Below are 15,966 nucleotides of genomic sequence, written 5' to 3' on the forward strand. Positions count from 1 at the left end.
TATTTGAGGTTTATTTTTCAACCCGGCCAGGGGCCCACAGCTAATTTGAGCTCAAGACTGCTGCTGTAGACTAAATGATTCATCAAAAAATAATTGTCTGGTTAATTGATACTCCATGAGCTGCAGCACCAGGCTGCTCTCATCCATGCCAGTGATGCAGTTTTGCCACAAACTCACAAGCTTTAGGATTTATGCTTTTAAATCCACGGAAAGACATTCAGCAGCAGTGAAACCGCAGCTCCCCTCATTCAGTGTCTTGCTCAAGAGCTCCAACTGTGTTTGCTGCTGTGTGTTCATATGCTGGGTAAAGACCAAGAAACATGACTGCAACCTAACAAATTCAGTTTAACTTTCAGCATGTAGAAGAAGTTTAAAGATCACTTATTGGAAATAAAATACACACCTTAATAGCACCACAAAATACAAGCGCAGTCATTACAGGTAGATGGTTTTATTTTCACATTGAGGGTCTATAAATCATACTAGCGCTAACTGACACTGACACTAGTGATGGGAATTCCGGCTCTGTTAAGAGATCCGGTTCTCATGGCTCGGCTCTCATAGAAGGGGCGGCTCTTTCGGCTCCCAAGTGGCTCCTCAGATTTTTCGTTGCTTGAACTAATTTATTACCAAAATAATGTAAAATTATGTGTAAAATTAATTACCAATGCAAAAAACATACCTTATATTAAATTTTACTGCATTTCCTGCGGTCACTCATTTTCTCACCTTTCCAGCGTTTTGTCTTTCACGGCTCTGCGTGTGTGTGTGTGTGTGTGTGTGTGTGTGTGTGTGTGTGTGTGTGTGTGTGTGTGTGTGTATGTGTGTGTATGTGTGTGGGCGCTGTGTCTGTAACCCCGCTCCTCCCCCTCCCGCTCAGTGCGTAGCCTACACACTGAAGCCACCACACATCATGTAGCTGACCAATCACGTGTGGCTTGAACGAAAAAAAAAAAAAAAAGTCGAGAAAAAACAAAACAAAACAAAAAAAAATCCCCAAAGCGGCTCCCTCTCCGGCTCCCAGGCAGGAGCCGGCTCCGATCGTTCACTTCACAGAGTGGCTCTAAGAGCCCTTTCGTTCGCGACCGACACATCACTAACACACTGACATGTATGATTGACTAAATGTGTTTGTTGTGACAACGCACAGCATGAATGCAGCACAACCTGTACAACCAGGCTGCTGCTCCAGTCTGATGACACAGACAAACTCAACTTCGGGCGTCTAAAGTGAACGCACAGAATAAGTCAAAAACTACTATGATCATAACTCGTGTGTGTTCTGCTCCAAACTTGCTCTCCAAAGTTGTGATCATGCAGAGGATGAAGATTTCACACAGACTGCTCTGCGAGGGAATAAAACATCTGAATAATAAATGATGTGTTCTCATGCTGGAGTTTTATGGACGTGACTGTTATTTCTGTGTTTTTTTAAGTTAGTTATATGCTCAAATATTGTGTTTTGGGTGGAACCCATGAAGATGGGGTTGATAAGGGCTTTAAAATAAATTACCACATAAAAGAGGCCATTTTATCTTTTAAAGTCATAAATCCTGATCTCTAGCTGCCAATAGTTCAACCACGTTCTGCTTCTGCGTCTCTGCACAGACACAAATGAACATGAGCTCCATGAAAATAAGTGACTGCAGCGCCCAACCCTAACCCACTGGGGGGAGCTAAACAGCTGTAATAATGACTAAAACACACAATGTATCTATAGATAGATTACAATATATTACAAGATAAATATTATATACCATACTAATTATCAGTGTATGTCAGTGTTGTTCGAACATGTTCTCAGTGTTTACCTCCGACAAGTGCATGCATGATCTTGTGAAGATGTTTTTTTAAACAGCATTTAAACCTGCACAGAACCTTTATGTGAGGTATAATGTAACAGTTAAATTAATGTGTAAGTGTCCAAAAGGGGCCACTACATGAAGAACATTTTACAGATCTTTTTTTGTTTGCTAGTCAAAGTTTCTTAGGGGGGTTGGGTCAATATATATATCCAAATGTGACTACTTTAAAACGACACAAAAATGAAAGAATCAAATTGAACTATGACCTCATTATTTCTCAAATAGGCCCTGCTTACATGCAGTTTTACTTTGTCTGAACAATGTTTTTATTGTGTGGATTGCCTCGCCATTCAATAACCTAGATATGTGTCCCAGAAACTCTCCTTACTCTGATTTGCCCAGGTCTTGCAGCAATTTTACATGAAATGCCACAAATATTACCTCTACATCACCAGATTTAACCTTATAATCCAGTAAAACCTCTACAATGTGAGCAAAGAAACAACACTTTGACCTTTTTCACTAATATGAACTGGTTGTCAACTTTACAGCAGCGCCCTCTGCAGCACGAGCTAACACAGGCACGGGAAGCAGTCTGACGTAACCAGAATCTCAAAGATGGCGGCGTTGATTGGTAAGTGATGTTTTGACTAAAATGATACACGTTTAAAACACATCGCTGTGTTTTCAGACTCACGTTTATCACAGTATTGACAGAATTTAGCACATCAAAGTGCACTCCCGTGTGGTTTGACTGCGCTGGTCTTCGGATATCTAACTTTTAGTGAATGCGCACACTGACCTTGCTGTGTCTGCGTTAGCATAGAGGCTAACCAGGTTAGCTAAGTAACGCTTATGTGAGCTTCACCTGTAATCCCAGTAGCATTAAAAGCGCAAGCTAACAACAGCTAACATGCATAACGACACATTAGGTCATCTTCAAACTGTCCAAGCAGTTTGTTATTTTAGTGAGTTGTTTAAATCCACAGTTTGTGTTGAAGTTACTACTGTAACAGGCATGCTCTTATCCCCAATTGCGTGTCACCCGTTATCACAAGATTGTCAAGACAAACTCCTCTTGAAAATCCTGTCATTTTTGGGTTATCACTTGCATTTGCCAACACTGTATCGTGTGAAGTATCATACGGGTTTTTCCAAATTGCTACGGGCCATTCTTTAATTCGGCATGCATTAAATGCACCAAGCGGTACTTACTTAAATAAAGTCGACATATCATTTGTCTGTATTGTTCAGTACAACGTAGATGGAGGGACCTTGCGTCGCATTCAATTTAGATCAAGATGAAATTAGAGCAGTATGCTCTAAATGAGACTTTGTGTTTGACCTGAAGTTGAATTTCTGAGTACATCACAAAGTTTTCTGTGCTGCCTGTTTGCAAAATGCTACGATTTATGTTACCCCGCTGTCAGTTATTGGACAATATAGCTGTTGAAACATGCGAAATACGTACAATATATCACTACTATCACAATATTTCTTTAGTTTTTTTAAATGCTTGTTTTTTTTTGCAGCGCCTCGCCTGTCCGTTTTTGGCTGCTTTTCAACAAGGTAAGAGCCCTCTAATCGTCTCAGGCTTCCAAAGTTAAGTTATTGCAGCTCTGCTGAGCTGGTCCGATGGCTGCTTCAGTATCGCTTTAGAGATGTAGAGTTGGTCTTTAGTACCCACATAAACACATTTGTTACTTGGCTATTGTAAAGGTCCAGCTAACTGAAATAAAGTTCAGTATGCAGTAAATGCAGGGTGAAATAGCCATGATAACTTCCAACCCACACCGTTTTTATTAAGTCAATTTTGGCCAATTTCTGTGTTACTTTTGAGGTCAGATTAAGCCACATTGAAGAGAATAGTGAGATGAAACAATCCTCACTCAAGAGCAAGTGCTCAAACATTTACAGTGCTCGACAGGCTGTGCCGTCTTGCTTTTGGCAGCAGCAGCAGCAGCTCTCAGCCTGTATGCTATTCAGAGGCACCGTCAAGTTAATCCTTTAAAGCATCATCAAGTTTAGGAAGCTCAGACAAAATCATCATATCCCACAATAAAATCTGCCCATCTGTCCATCGCACACAATGTCTTGAAATGATTAAACTTCACACTGTAGTATTACAGCATTGCCCTCTTGTGGAGTCGGCAGTTTTAACATTTGCATATGTTATGATTAAAATATTCGTACTCAGACATTTTTTGTTGTCACTGCTGTTTCTCCCTCTGACCTGCTCTCCATCCACCAGGTCCATTTCCGTGTTTGCTGTTCAACAGAAGAGTCTGCACAGCAGTGCAAAAAGCGAGAATACCACCACGACGTAAGTTTACCAAAAATCCTCCGGTGTAAATGAAGAACAGACACTCAGTAAACACTCTGCACATGTTAAAGATCCCATCCATCCTTCTGCTGCAGTGTGCTTCCAGTCAGAGAGAAGAGCACGGCGGTGGCAGCAGCCAAACCAGCATCTGTAGCCTCCAGCAAGGGGGAGTATGTCATCACTAAGCTGGATGAATTGGTTAACTGGGCACGCAGGGTGAGTCGATGGGAGGATGTTGGCTGCGTTAACACCCACATATGTGGATTCGATCAATCAAAGTCTGCAGTGTTTTCTCATTTATGTTATATCTTCATTAGTCCAACTGAGATGAGACTGTTTGATCTCAGGTCACGCAACTGGACATAAAGCCTTAAGTCTAGAGATGTGTGATGTAACTTTAATTGCTACTGTTCCATCTCTATCAGGTATCTGAACCTTCTAACGGCTCAGTTGGCTCTATTATATTCACCAGCATTTATAGAAAAAAGATTTCTTATTTAAATGGCTTGCTGGTGCAGTTTGGTATTCACATCAGCAACAAAGGCGATAATTACAAAGGCAAATATGTGAGTCATATTGAGTTGAATACCACTGAACAGCATGTGCCAGCTGAACCATAGGTCTGACAGTTGCAGCTATTAAGTTTTCAAGCCAAGGAGTTGTTGCCTGAATTTCTTTGGCTGCTGATGCAAACACAGCACAACTAGGTAATGTAGCAATGTGAAAAATCTTGGCAACATGGGAGGTTATTTGGTATTTCCTGAACATTACAAACCATGATGTTGCTGTCCTCAACAGAACAGAACTTGACCCTCATGAGCTTGATTAAACTGTTATCTCCTGCTGTGTTGTGACCTTTTCAGGTATCATTTTGTCCATTTGTCCACAGAAGTATTGCTGTATCTGTAGTCTACATGCGCTCCCTGCTGGGCCTGAACAATGGCTTGAAGAAAGCGTTTGTGTGTGCATGTGTGTGTGTGCTCTGTTGGTGTTTTCTTGACTTCTTGCTGCTCCGCTGTGCCCTCAGAGCTCTCTGTGGCCCATGACCTTTGGCCTGGCGTGCTGCGCGGTGGAGATGATGCACATGGCGGCACCTCGTTACGACATGGACCGCTTCGGAGTGGTGTTCAGAGCAAGTCCCCGACAGTCTGATGTCATGATAGTGGCAGGAACACTGACTAATAAGATGGCTCCGGCTCTGCGGAAGGTGAGGGAGGAGAAGGGTGGGATGTAACAGTAGCTGTGATACCATCAGCATCTCACAGTTTGGAGTAATTCAACTAATGATGCTCTGAACAACCCCCCAAACCACTGACTTGAGTTTGATTCAGGTTTGTGAAATGTATGATGCACTGCTCATAGACATTGTTGGATGCGAATGCTCTCTGTCTCAGACTTCTCTCTTTGCAAGATGTGAGCGCTGAGAACAGTATAGCTGTTTAAATGCTGGCTGGATTATGATCAGCCTGTCGGTGGATTGGTAGACTGGCATGAAGCCTTCCTCCATCTGAAAGGACAGATTAACTCTTAGTCAGATATTATATAAGAGTGACTGAACTGTCTTCTTCTCAACAGGTGTACGACCAGATGCCCGAGCCCAGATACGTCATTTCCATGGGAAGGTAAGCTAACCCCTGAGGAGGTTTATATTATCAGCGTTAAGTGTGTGTGTCCGTAAAGTGTCCACAGCTGATCCGATACTAATATTTACTGTGCTTCCGAATGTTGAGCTTTGCTGCGAGTTTGTTTATTCCTGCTTTTGTCCAATGTTCTTTACACTCTATGGCTACAAGCCTAATCTTGCTAGCCACAAGTCGCATTTGAAGGTCTCATCCCAGATCGGTTGATTCATTGTGTTTTTTTATTGTGGTCACGCTGTGCTTCAAGTGATATGTTTTTGCACTTTTATAGTTGTCTAATTCCTACTGTATGGGTCTGGGGAGTCTAACCTTTACATTCAGTGTCTTATTATTATTTTCCTCTTCCAGCTGTGCTAACGGAGGAGGCTACTACCACTACTCCTACTCTGTCGTCAGAGGTTGTGACCGAATCGTCCCAGTGGACATTTATGTTCCAGGTAAACTTTACTTAACAGTGCATATGATACATGTGATATCTACAAATTCCATAAAAATGGCAATTAGAAATGCTGTACATTAAATTTTGGGCAATTTCATATGAACACTTTGTGACCAAATGTATGTGGACACCCTTGGGTTATTGGTCCTTTATTTCCCATCAGAGAAATCTTAATGCTACAACATGCAATGATATTTTAGACAAAAATGTGCTTCCAACTTTGTGGCAGTTTGGGAAAGACTCTTTCCTGTTTCAACATGACAGTTATCCTGTGCATGAAGCCAGGTCCATGAAGAAATAGTTTTTCCAGTCTGGTGTGGAATGACTTGAGTGGTCTGCACAGTCATGACCTCAACCTCATCAGACTAACCTGCCGCACCAGATGCTTTGTTAAACAGAACCATATGAGTAGTAGCCCTTGGAACCTGTTTGGAAAAGGGCCGGCACTTGCAAGTCGACTTGGAAGGTAACTGGATGAACCATCTGTTTAGAACCATCTATCACGGACTAACTTCAGCCAGTCAGATCAACAAACTGTATGATGTAGTAGAAGGGCAAAACTTTCAGTTGGGAGAAGTGTGAAAATGTCTTTTTCATGGAGAAAAGCCTCCAGTACTGTTCTTTGCCCTTCTTTTAATGAAGCAATACTCTTACCAGCTCTGATATAAATGATGCTATAGCAGCATCTTCCTCACCTTTATAGGAGCCGCCATACGAACAGTCGCTTCTCACTGTCGTCACATCTAAACCACACCCATTCATAGCTTCCAGTGGTTCTTTATTTGATGCTGATTGGTCCAAAATGACTGCGGTGTGGCCACAAACATAACTTGGAGCCTAGAAAGATGGATCTTCACGTGGCATGATCTCTTGATCTAACAAATCCAGCTGCCTTGCAAGGTAACCCATTAAACACCTTTGGGACGGGATGAAATGCTGCAGGTTCCAATATCTTGTGTCATAGCTGCATATTAAAGTCCATGGTTATAGAAAAAGATGCTTAACAATCACATAAGAGTGTAATGTTGGGGTGTCCACATACTTTTGGCCATGTAATTCCATTCAACTGTTCAATGATGGCAAAAATTCACTGTAGTTGCGGTGCACAATTAATGATCACATTTAGGAATGAAGTAGTTGTACAGTGAACAGTAGTAGTTTAGAACTATCAGTACTATTCATTGTGTTATTATTGGTAGTATCTGTAATGTAGCAGTAGTAGATTTATGACTGAATACTTAAATTATTAACAAGTATTGGTACTATTAGTAGTGCTGGTCGTACATGTTTTATTGTAATAAATAGTGAAAGTGCATTATGACTGTGTGGTGGTGTTGTCAGTGTCCGCAGCCTTCATACTGCATAATGTACGTAGTTAATTCCAGTCAGTATTTATCAGTGTCTTGCAGACTGATAGGATCAGTGTGCGACATTAGCAGCCAAATATATAAATAAATTATCAGAGAATTAATGAACAGATGCTGTTCATCAGTCAGACTGAGCCTGTGTGCTGCCAGAGTGCTGAATTGAAATCTTTACCAAACAATATACAGTTTTTGCTCAGTTATTTCTATCCTGTCCTCAGGTTGTCCTCCCACTGCAGAGGCTCTCCTCTACGGCACTTTACAGCTGCAGAAGAAAATCAAGCGTGAGAAGAAGATTAGCATCTGGTATCGGAAGTGAATGTGTTATATGTGTGTGTGATGTAAATGTTGTATTTCAGGTTTCATTTGGAGCTCTGCTCCTCCTCCATGTAGAGCTGCAGGAACTCAGTAAAATGCTTGTTGTAATTTACTCACAGTGCACTGTGGCTTGTTTTCAAGCAAATTCAGCAGCAGTCACTCAGTTCAGTTTTTTTGCTCCTTTAGTTCGGTCATAATATCTGGAGACTCTCTGTCATTGGAAACACACGTAAACTTGTTACCTACGAAGTTTGTGCTTGTGTTAGAGTTTAAACCACAGTTTAAATGATGTCATCTTTACTCATGTAGCCATGAGCATTATGTTTTACTCCTTTTCAGCATCAATCTCTCACTTGGTCTTCATCATAAGATAAGAGCATCATCCTATATTATCTTACTCTATATTATTTTGAATAAACTGGGCTCACATGAAAATACAAGATTTCAACCTGTGGTGTGTCATTCTTTCCAATGTGACCGCTAAAGCCAAATTTAAGCCACTAGGTGGCTCCTGTGATCACCTCCTCTGACCTTCACTGCTCAGTGTCCAGTGTGTCTGTGTGTTAAAGAAAGAATGCACTTTTGTAGAGTGTTAATTGTTGCTTAATAATAAGTTATTGTCTCCAAAAACACTATGCAATCCCACAGAGTGAACAAGTCAAATGTTGATTGTTAGCAAAGCTGTGTTAAAGTTGTTTTTTTTTTCTCGGAACAAAAGCAGTATTTTGTATATTCAGCTTGAACTGTAAACCAGCTGCTCTGATTATGTATGCAGAGCGAGAGTGCAGCGCTGCTTTTATGCATCTTCAGTGTGGAATAACAGAATCATTGGTACGGTCCTCTGTGCTGTTGAAGGGTTCTTGAGTGAGACACTTAAGTCCTTCTTGCCTATCATTTGCTCTGGATAACTGTGCCTTTGAGCTGTGGTGGCAGTGCAGTAGCTCAAAGACTCCAGTCAAACAGTGTCATGTTGATAGTTCTTATGTATACTGGTTAAAGATTGATACTTTAAATTATGTTTTTAAACTGCATCTTTTACTCAGTTACTGGAGATGGAGAGCACATTCCTTTACACATTGAAAAGGCAGCAGGATGAGGAGAATCATGCATACACTGTATTAACTGTAATTTGAAGAGGTTTCAGTGTCATTGACTGATATTTTAGAGTTTAAAAAAAGCTCATTTTAACATAGAAACAGGACTTTTGAATAAAGATCTCAGCAGAACGTGTAAGTGCTCTCTGGTGACAAACTACATAATGGTGTCACATGTCACTCTAAATGACCTCAAGCATGTCTTTGGCTTTTTTTCTCTACAATTTCCTGTATTTGAATATATATTCTGATAACCGATCAACTAAGGTAGTGGTACTCCAGAAACACAAAAATCCCAACAGTATAGACATCGTTTTATGTTTCCCAGTATGTTTGTGATATGCTAAAACCATGTTTAGCGGCAATAAAGCACATTATCACATTATCGACGTTATCACAACAAAACTTATCAAAATGTTGGTGCTCATGTATCTTAAGAGATCTTATACCACAGACAATATATCACAATATCAGTTATGTGCCTGACCCCCACAGGTTACTGGGTACGTGGAACTACTGTAGAGTGTCGAGCTGTTTTTTTAGATGTTGATGGCTTACTGCTGTTTTCATTATCAATTAATCAGGTGGTAATTACTTTTTTGATCTATCAGTTGTTCTGTTCTGAAACACCTGGAGGCATCTTCACATCCTTTGTTTTGTGTGACCGATGTTCAGATCAATCCTCAAAGAAGGAGAAAAATTATGAATTATTTCAGTAACTTCTTGCCCTCTGAGCAGTGAAATCTGTTTTTGCCTCTTCATATTTCTCTGTATGAGAGTGTTGACTTGAAATATGAGTCATGTCCTCCTGATTCAGATCTGAGATCTGCCAGCTGCTGTAGTTTCCCACCTGACTGCAGCCCGGTGTTGCATCATCCATCCGTCTAATGATTAATGTGTCCTTGCCAGGTGCTAACTTATTCCCACGTGTTCGGATAACATACATGGTTGTCTCTGACCATAAATGAAAACATACCGTTTCCTTTACTCTGTGTCCATCTCAGCGGACTGTTTAACTGCCAACATATTGTTTTAATGAAGAGAGATGAATATTAAACACTGCATTATACACTACATGTATTATACAAGAATGCAAATTGTAAGTAGTCTAATTCTCACTTTACTGGTGTATCCTAAAATTAGTAAAATCAAAGACTTTTGTTAACCTGCTAAGATTTAGGAGGCCATTTCAAACGTGATTTCCCGTCAACATTCGTGCCTATTACTTATATAAACTACAGTTTCCTCCTGACATACATGCCACTGAGCAATTTGCATTGATTTGGCCATTTATGGACAAATTCCCACATAAATACCCTGATTCCAGAAAGGTTTGGATTCTGTGTAAAATATCAATGAAAACAAAATTCACTGTTTTTCTTGACAACTGTTTTACAAAATGTTCCTGAGCTCATGTAGTAATATTTATCCAATTGTGTGTTCACAAAGTGGTGAACCTCTCTCCATCCTCACTTGTGAATGACTGAGCCTTTCCAGGATGCCCCGTCTTAGACCGCGCTCTGAATTCATGACAAACTTTTCAACACGCAGTGAAACATCTAGTGCTTGGTCTAAAACTGGGATATGAGTGCCAGGAAAGAGGCTCAGTGGGGTGTAAATGCATTTGTGGTGGTTTCATGTGGTTTCAGTCTGCTGTTGTCTCACATGTTTACTGCTGTGAAGAATAACACGTATCAGTGGACTGACGCAGCACAGTCTGCTGACAGAGAGACGCTCCAGCACCAAACTGAACACTGAAGATTCAACTTCAACCTCCAACCATTAAATAAACATATAATCAATACGAGCACCTTGTAAAATGAGTTTGGACTTGGATTTGAATTTATTGAAATATGGCACACAGTTTGAAAAAAAAAAAACAAAAAAAAAAAACAGTGTCGGACTTCGAACTTTACTCCTTGACGATGGTGGGAGTGATCATCTTTTTGAAGGAGTAGTATTTGCATTCGCTGGGCGGTTCAATGTCCATAGTGGTGGTGCTAATGTTCTCCTTCTTGAAGCCGGCTTGAAGCAGGTGAGGCACCTGGGTCTCCTGAAAATCATTAACAGACAGAGGTGGTCAGTGTGAGGCAGTTCACGGCTTTATCGGCTCCCTTTAGCCTGTTTATCGTGAACCTTGAAGTTATCGCTGGGACTGAGTCAGTTTGCCCTCAGCTCACGGTGCTCAGCTACAGGGATAGACATCAATCAGACACAGAAGTCTCAACTGTCCTGTTGAGATACACGTTCCAGGAGAGGGAGAACAATCAGAAAACACATGTTGAAGATTCACACGTACACGAGTGATTATACTGTTATGTGATATGTCAGTATTCAATAACTTGAGCGTTCTTATGCTAAATAAATTGCAAGATACTCTATTTGCCGAAACACACGTCACTAAAACGCCTCGCTGAAATCTTAACTAACGGCAGTCTCAGGGTCAAGAGATCCGACACCCTAAACCTACTTCCTTCATTTAAAATATGTAGTAGTGGTACATATTATCAGTTAGTTCTGTATGTAGTATGGAATTGGGACACGTAAAATGTTCAGGACATTTTGCCTTATCATGATTCCTTCACCACCTCTCGTTTCCCCTGAAACTCCCTCCATGCAGTGATCTTACTCTTCCACAAAACTTCTTTTGCATAGGCAGAGGACGGTGACTAAGACATACCTCGAACATCTTCTCAATGTCATTGTATTTGGTCTTGAGCAGCTCGCCCCAGGAGGTCAGGTTGCAGTAGGTGAGGACACCACCGGGCTTCAGCATCCTGTAAGCGTGACCCTGCAGACAAAGTCAACCCATTTACAGTCAGGACACGACCTGAAGAACAAAGACAGGCTGCAGCATATGCACCAAATGAAGCACGATGTATGACTTCTGCCATTGTCTTTACACTAAAGTCATTACTACTGTTTACTATTAGTCGGTATCTTTAATCCACTTTTCATGGAAACTATTCCAAGTATTCAGCGATTATCCTCCTGCAGAATTTTAATCTTTCCTAGACACACTGGCTAACTCACTGCAGTGTTTGTGGATTGTAACTACCTACCTTAATGAAGTCAAACTGGTGAGTGTGCCATGTTTCCTCTGACAGTGGGTATGTGTCGTACAGAATACCTGGGAGAGGAGGTACACAGTGTTAGCAGTGTGCGTAGTATTTAAATCATTCAGTGTTTTATCCATCGAGTCGTGAGATGGGACAATGTCTCAGGTTTTCTTCATCAAACATGTCAGGTCAAATTGTGAAGACCCTTGATTGGATAATGAAGCATCAATGACTTAAATTGAGTGGCTAAACAGGGGTTCAGGGATGTTTTTTATCCTGATGTGATAACATACTCCACGTGACAGATGTTGATTAAAGGTAAAGAGTTAAACAGGTTACGTATTTTGATCTGTACCAACTTTCTGCTCTGTTTTTCTCCAAAACATGTCGAACTGTAAACTCATCATCAAGCAAAACTGAACATCTCCATGCAACCAAAGTTCCCCCATTTGATTTCTTACCATCAAAGTGGTTGTCTGGCAGGGTGGGAACAACGTTCTCCCAAAGGCCCTTCAGGGGGACAATCTGCAGCAACATGAACACCATCTTCACTCATCTGCATCCACAACAGAAAACTACACCTCCAGGTCCCAAGCAAGCTTATCTATGATAAACCAATATTGGCTTACTGATGCATCACTCGGTTCAACTGACCTTATGTGGCTGAGACTTGGCCCAGTTCTCCAGTCTGGCGAAGACGCCGTCATTGCACTCGATGATCCAGTGCTCCTCAATGGGGAGAGACTCAAGCTTAGTAGCAGCGATGGCCATGCCGAAACCAATCTCCAGAACCCGACCACCTACCAGACAACACAAACCAACAAAACATTTCTTTTCCAAAATATTTGGGTTTAGTGTAGCTGCTTGTTGAGGTTCAGCAACAAGGTGACAACTAGCAAGACTATAGACCACACTGTGTGTTGGGTGTGGAGGGAAAGTCAACTGGTTGTAACATGTGGTGGACAGAAAGGCCAAAGGCTTTCAGTCTTTAAATAGATGAGAGGTAAAGGCTATTTGATGTTTCTTGACCCTTTCAGGATGATTTACTGGGCCTTTAATCAGCAGCTCAGAGTAATATTCACATTTTCATTTCATTCATTTTTGTATGCTCTACAAACATGAAGCTGAAATTCATTCAGATAAGGAACAAAGAGTCCACAGAGACACTCAGGGGAAAAAAAACCCAAAACAAAACGTGACGTTTCCCATGAGAAAATTACATTTTTACATCGTCTTTGTGCAAAATAAAATGTTTGCATTCAAAATTGATGTGCATGTAATCAAGCAGGCAAAAACACAAGGAATCCGTTTTTATATCTCATTTAAAGTTAAAATGAACAATTGTCCAAAACATCATGTTGTGGCTGTCCAGAATAATGCATGCAGAAATAATGCAGATTAGTGGACAGCATCAACACCATTGTAAGAAAATGCTCTTTCTCTGTCCAGAAACCCAAATGAAGCTGTTTCAAGTACAAGAGAAATGTGCATCTGTGCAGTGTAGTGTAGACATTTTCAGTGCGCATTTTCAGTACTTGTCCCCTTCCCACATGTCTGCGAGGGTGTGTGGATCAGTCTATTTTCACATGAAGCTAAGAGCAGATGAGCTGTTTCCCCCTGCAGACTTCCTGGCCGGTCCCCATGAGTAGAGTAACAGCTGCTGTAGTATTCACAGAGCACTGAGCACCATGCTGCTCATGCTCTCACACGTGTCCTTGAGGTCATTTACCAAAAATGAAGGAAGAGGCTAAAATGTGTATAAAAATGCATTATCTCACATATTGCTGTTTTTCCAAATACATGTATATAAATAAACATATATGTATGTAATCCCCCCATCCCTTTCAATCTTTTCACACCTCACTCCATATTTTAAGGCAAACTGTGTACTCGAGTGCAGTGCTGATTGAATACTTCTGACTGGAGAAATGTATTTTTTGTGTATTGATGTTATATTCACCTGACAGCAACTAAAATTTAAATGATATAGTAACCAGTAATAAAATGATCTACAATAATTTATGAAACTCAGTGGCATTAACTTGTTATACTTGTAAATCACGCTCAAAAACGGCTGTTTGGGGTAATAAGCCGCTCCCAGAGTCCTTTGTCGGACACACCCATCAAAAGATTACCTTGTCCGATAATGGAACCGGGTTTTGCTCCAACTGCCGCTTTTACCTTTTGAGGCTGCAACGGTGGACAGAGAGTGCATGTACGGGGTTTCCCAGCGCTCCATCACGGGCTTGCCCATGATCTCCAGGTGTGTATCGCTTTCATTGTAGCCGGCAGAGGCGTCATGCCAAGAGGGTTTGCAGTCCTCTCCCTTTGAGAAAATGGGCTGGGCGGTGGAAGTCATGTTGTGTTGGTGTAGAGGAAGCGGTGGTTGTTGTTTGGTTCTGGTGAACGGTTTGGCAGACTGTGTCTCCACACAGAAGAGGGTGAAAGACAGGAGCCGGCAGCTTTTATGGAGCTCAGAAGTGCTGACACCGCGGGAGTTTCACGACAGGTCAACCCCCATTCCCAGCGGAGGAACTGTGGTGCCCAAGATCTTCTACAGACAAGAGGAGTCACTCTGCGGCAAAACACTAGCTCACTTTCCTTGGATGGTGGGTGTGAAGAAATACGTGTCGTTTCCTTGAATATGGATGTTGTAGTCCTTCCTTGCACAGTGCCCAGTGTAGTTTGTCAAAATTTCCTTCCCTCCTTCTCCAGCACGATCAGCAAAGCCTGATGTCAAGCCCCTCTCAGGTCACAAAATGCAGATACACTGTTTGTTTGTTTGTTTGTTTGTTTGTTTGTTTGTTTGTTTGTTTGTTCACACTTTCTATTGTTGACATTATTTATCATCTACAACTGTCCAAATCTTTTTTGGAACTACTGTAAATACTTGTTTATATTCTTAGTTATGTTGTATTTTTATTATATCATTATAATATAATATGTATTATACATTAGAATACATTATATAACTATATATTTAGTCATACATTTTTTATACATTCATATGTTTAACTAACTGTGGTTATTCTTTTAAACAACTATTGCATATATTTTGTATTTGTATGTTTAACCTGCTACTGCAACAGAATAATTTGAGGACACCAGTGATTTCCTAGATTACTGTTGTCATTGTGAGGTTGCCAGGGGCTCCAGGAAGTCACTTTCTGCATTTCACTGCCAACACCACCATACTGTGTAACATGTTCGAAAAAGATTTAGCATGCCCCGTAGCATACATAGGATGTCAAATGCAGTGTGATTTAAAAAAAAAAACAAACCTGGATGTCCTACTGCATCTGGTCCCATTTTACAGTACACAATCTGGCATGCTTTTCTGGCTGTTCTGACCCACAATCCTCTGCACAGCGGGAGACACGTCACATCAACTGAGCCGCCAAGAGCAGGGTTAGTACAAAGTCTTGGCACCTGTTCCAAATTGCATACTTTTTCTTTTTACTTCAAATTTTGTGTTATGGACTGCATTGGATGTATGAGCAAGAGGGTCAAAATTCAAGGCCTATTGTGTTAATGAAGGGGTCCTTCCCAAATGTGTGCATCCTTCATAAGGGCAGCAAAAAGGAGGCAAAAAACAAAAACATATGCTGATGCAGCTGAAGTCTGATCAATAAAACCTGCAAAACTTGTTTTTAAACTGAGGTTTTGTACAAATTAGACAAATGATATCTAATGTGTTAATAATTAATGAGCTTTATAGGTGCTGATACTAGATTTTCTTACCTTTTGACAGAACCAGGCTAGTTGCTTCCCCCTGTTTTCAGTGTTTATGCTAAGCTAACTGTCGCAGAGCTGTACTTCAAATCAGACGGAGATGAGATTAATATCAATCTCCTCGTCTATCTTTAAGCAAGAAAACCAACATTTTCCAGCCATGGCTGATTGGAAAGCTCTGGAAGTTGGGAT

General features: G+C 41.0%; 2 protein-coding genes across 2 annotated transcripts; one reads left to right on the top strand and one right to left on the bottom strand.

Moving 5' to 3' along the window:
- Positions 1-2,387: 2,387 nt before the first annotated feature.
- Positions 2,388-8,331, top strand: ndufs7 (NADH:ubiquinone oxidoreductase core subunit S7). The gene is made up of 8 exons (XM_070960958.1): positions 2,388-2,439; positions 3,338-3,374; positions 4,057-4,128; positions 4,224-4,344; positions 5,156-5,335; positions 5,704-5,750; positions 6,117-6,205; positions 7,793-8,331. The coding sequence occupies exons 1-8, from the start codon at positions 2,424-2,426 to the stop codon at positions 7,888-7,890; spliced, it is 660 nt and encodes a 219-aa protein (XP_070817059.1). The 5' UTR covers positions 2,388-2,423; the 3' UTR covers positions 7,891-8,331.
- A 2,539-nt stretch (positions 8,332-10,870) lies between these two features.
- gamt (guanidinoacetate N-methyltransferase) lies at positions 10,871-14,520 on the bottom strand. Its single transcript, XM_070961326.1, has 6 exons — positions 14,224-14,520; positions 12,697-12,842; positions 12,504-12,567; positions 12,046-12,113; positions 11,664-11,774; positions 10,871-11,036 (listed from the first exon to the last, which is right to left on the bottom strand). Exons 1-6 carry the CDS (start codon positions 14,399-14,401, stop codon positions 10,896-10,898), a joined length of 708 nt encoding a protein of 235 aa, XP_070817427.1. The 5' UTR covers positions 14,402-14,520; the 3' UTR covers positions 10,871-10,895.
- Positions 14,521-15,966: the final 1,446 nt, after the last annotated feature.

Source organism: Chaetodon trifascialis, chromosome 4, assembly GCF_039877785.1.
Source record: "Chaetodon trifascialis isolate fChaTrf1 chromosome 4, fChaTrf1.hap1, whole genome shotgun sequence".
Classification (NCBI taxonomy): domain Eukaryota; kingdom Metazoa; phylum Chordata; class Actinopteri; order Chaetodontiformes; family Chaetodontidae; genus Chaetodon; species Chaetodon trifascialis.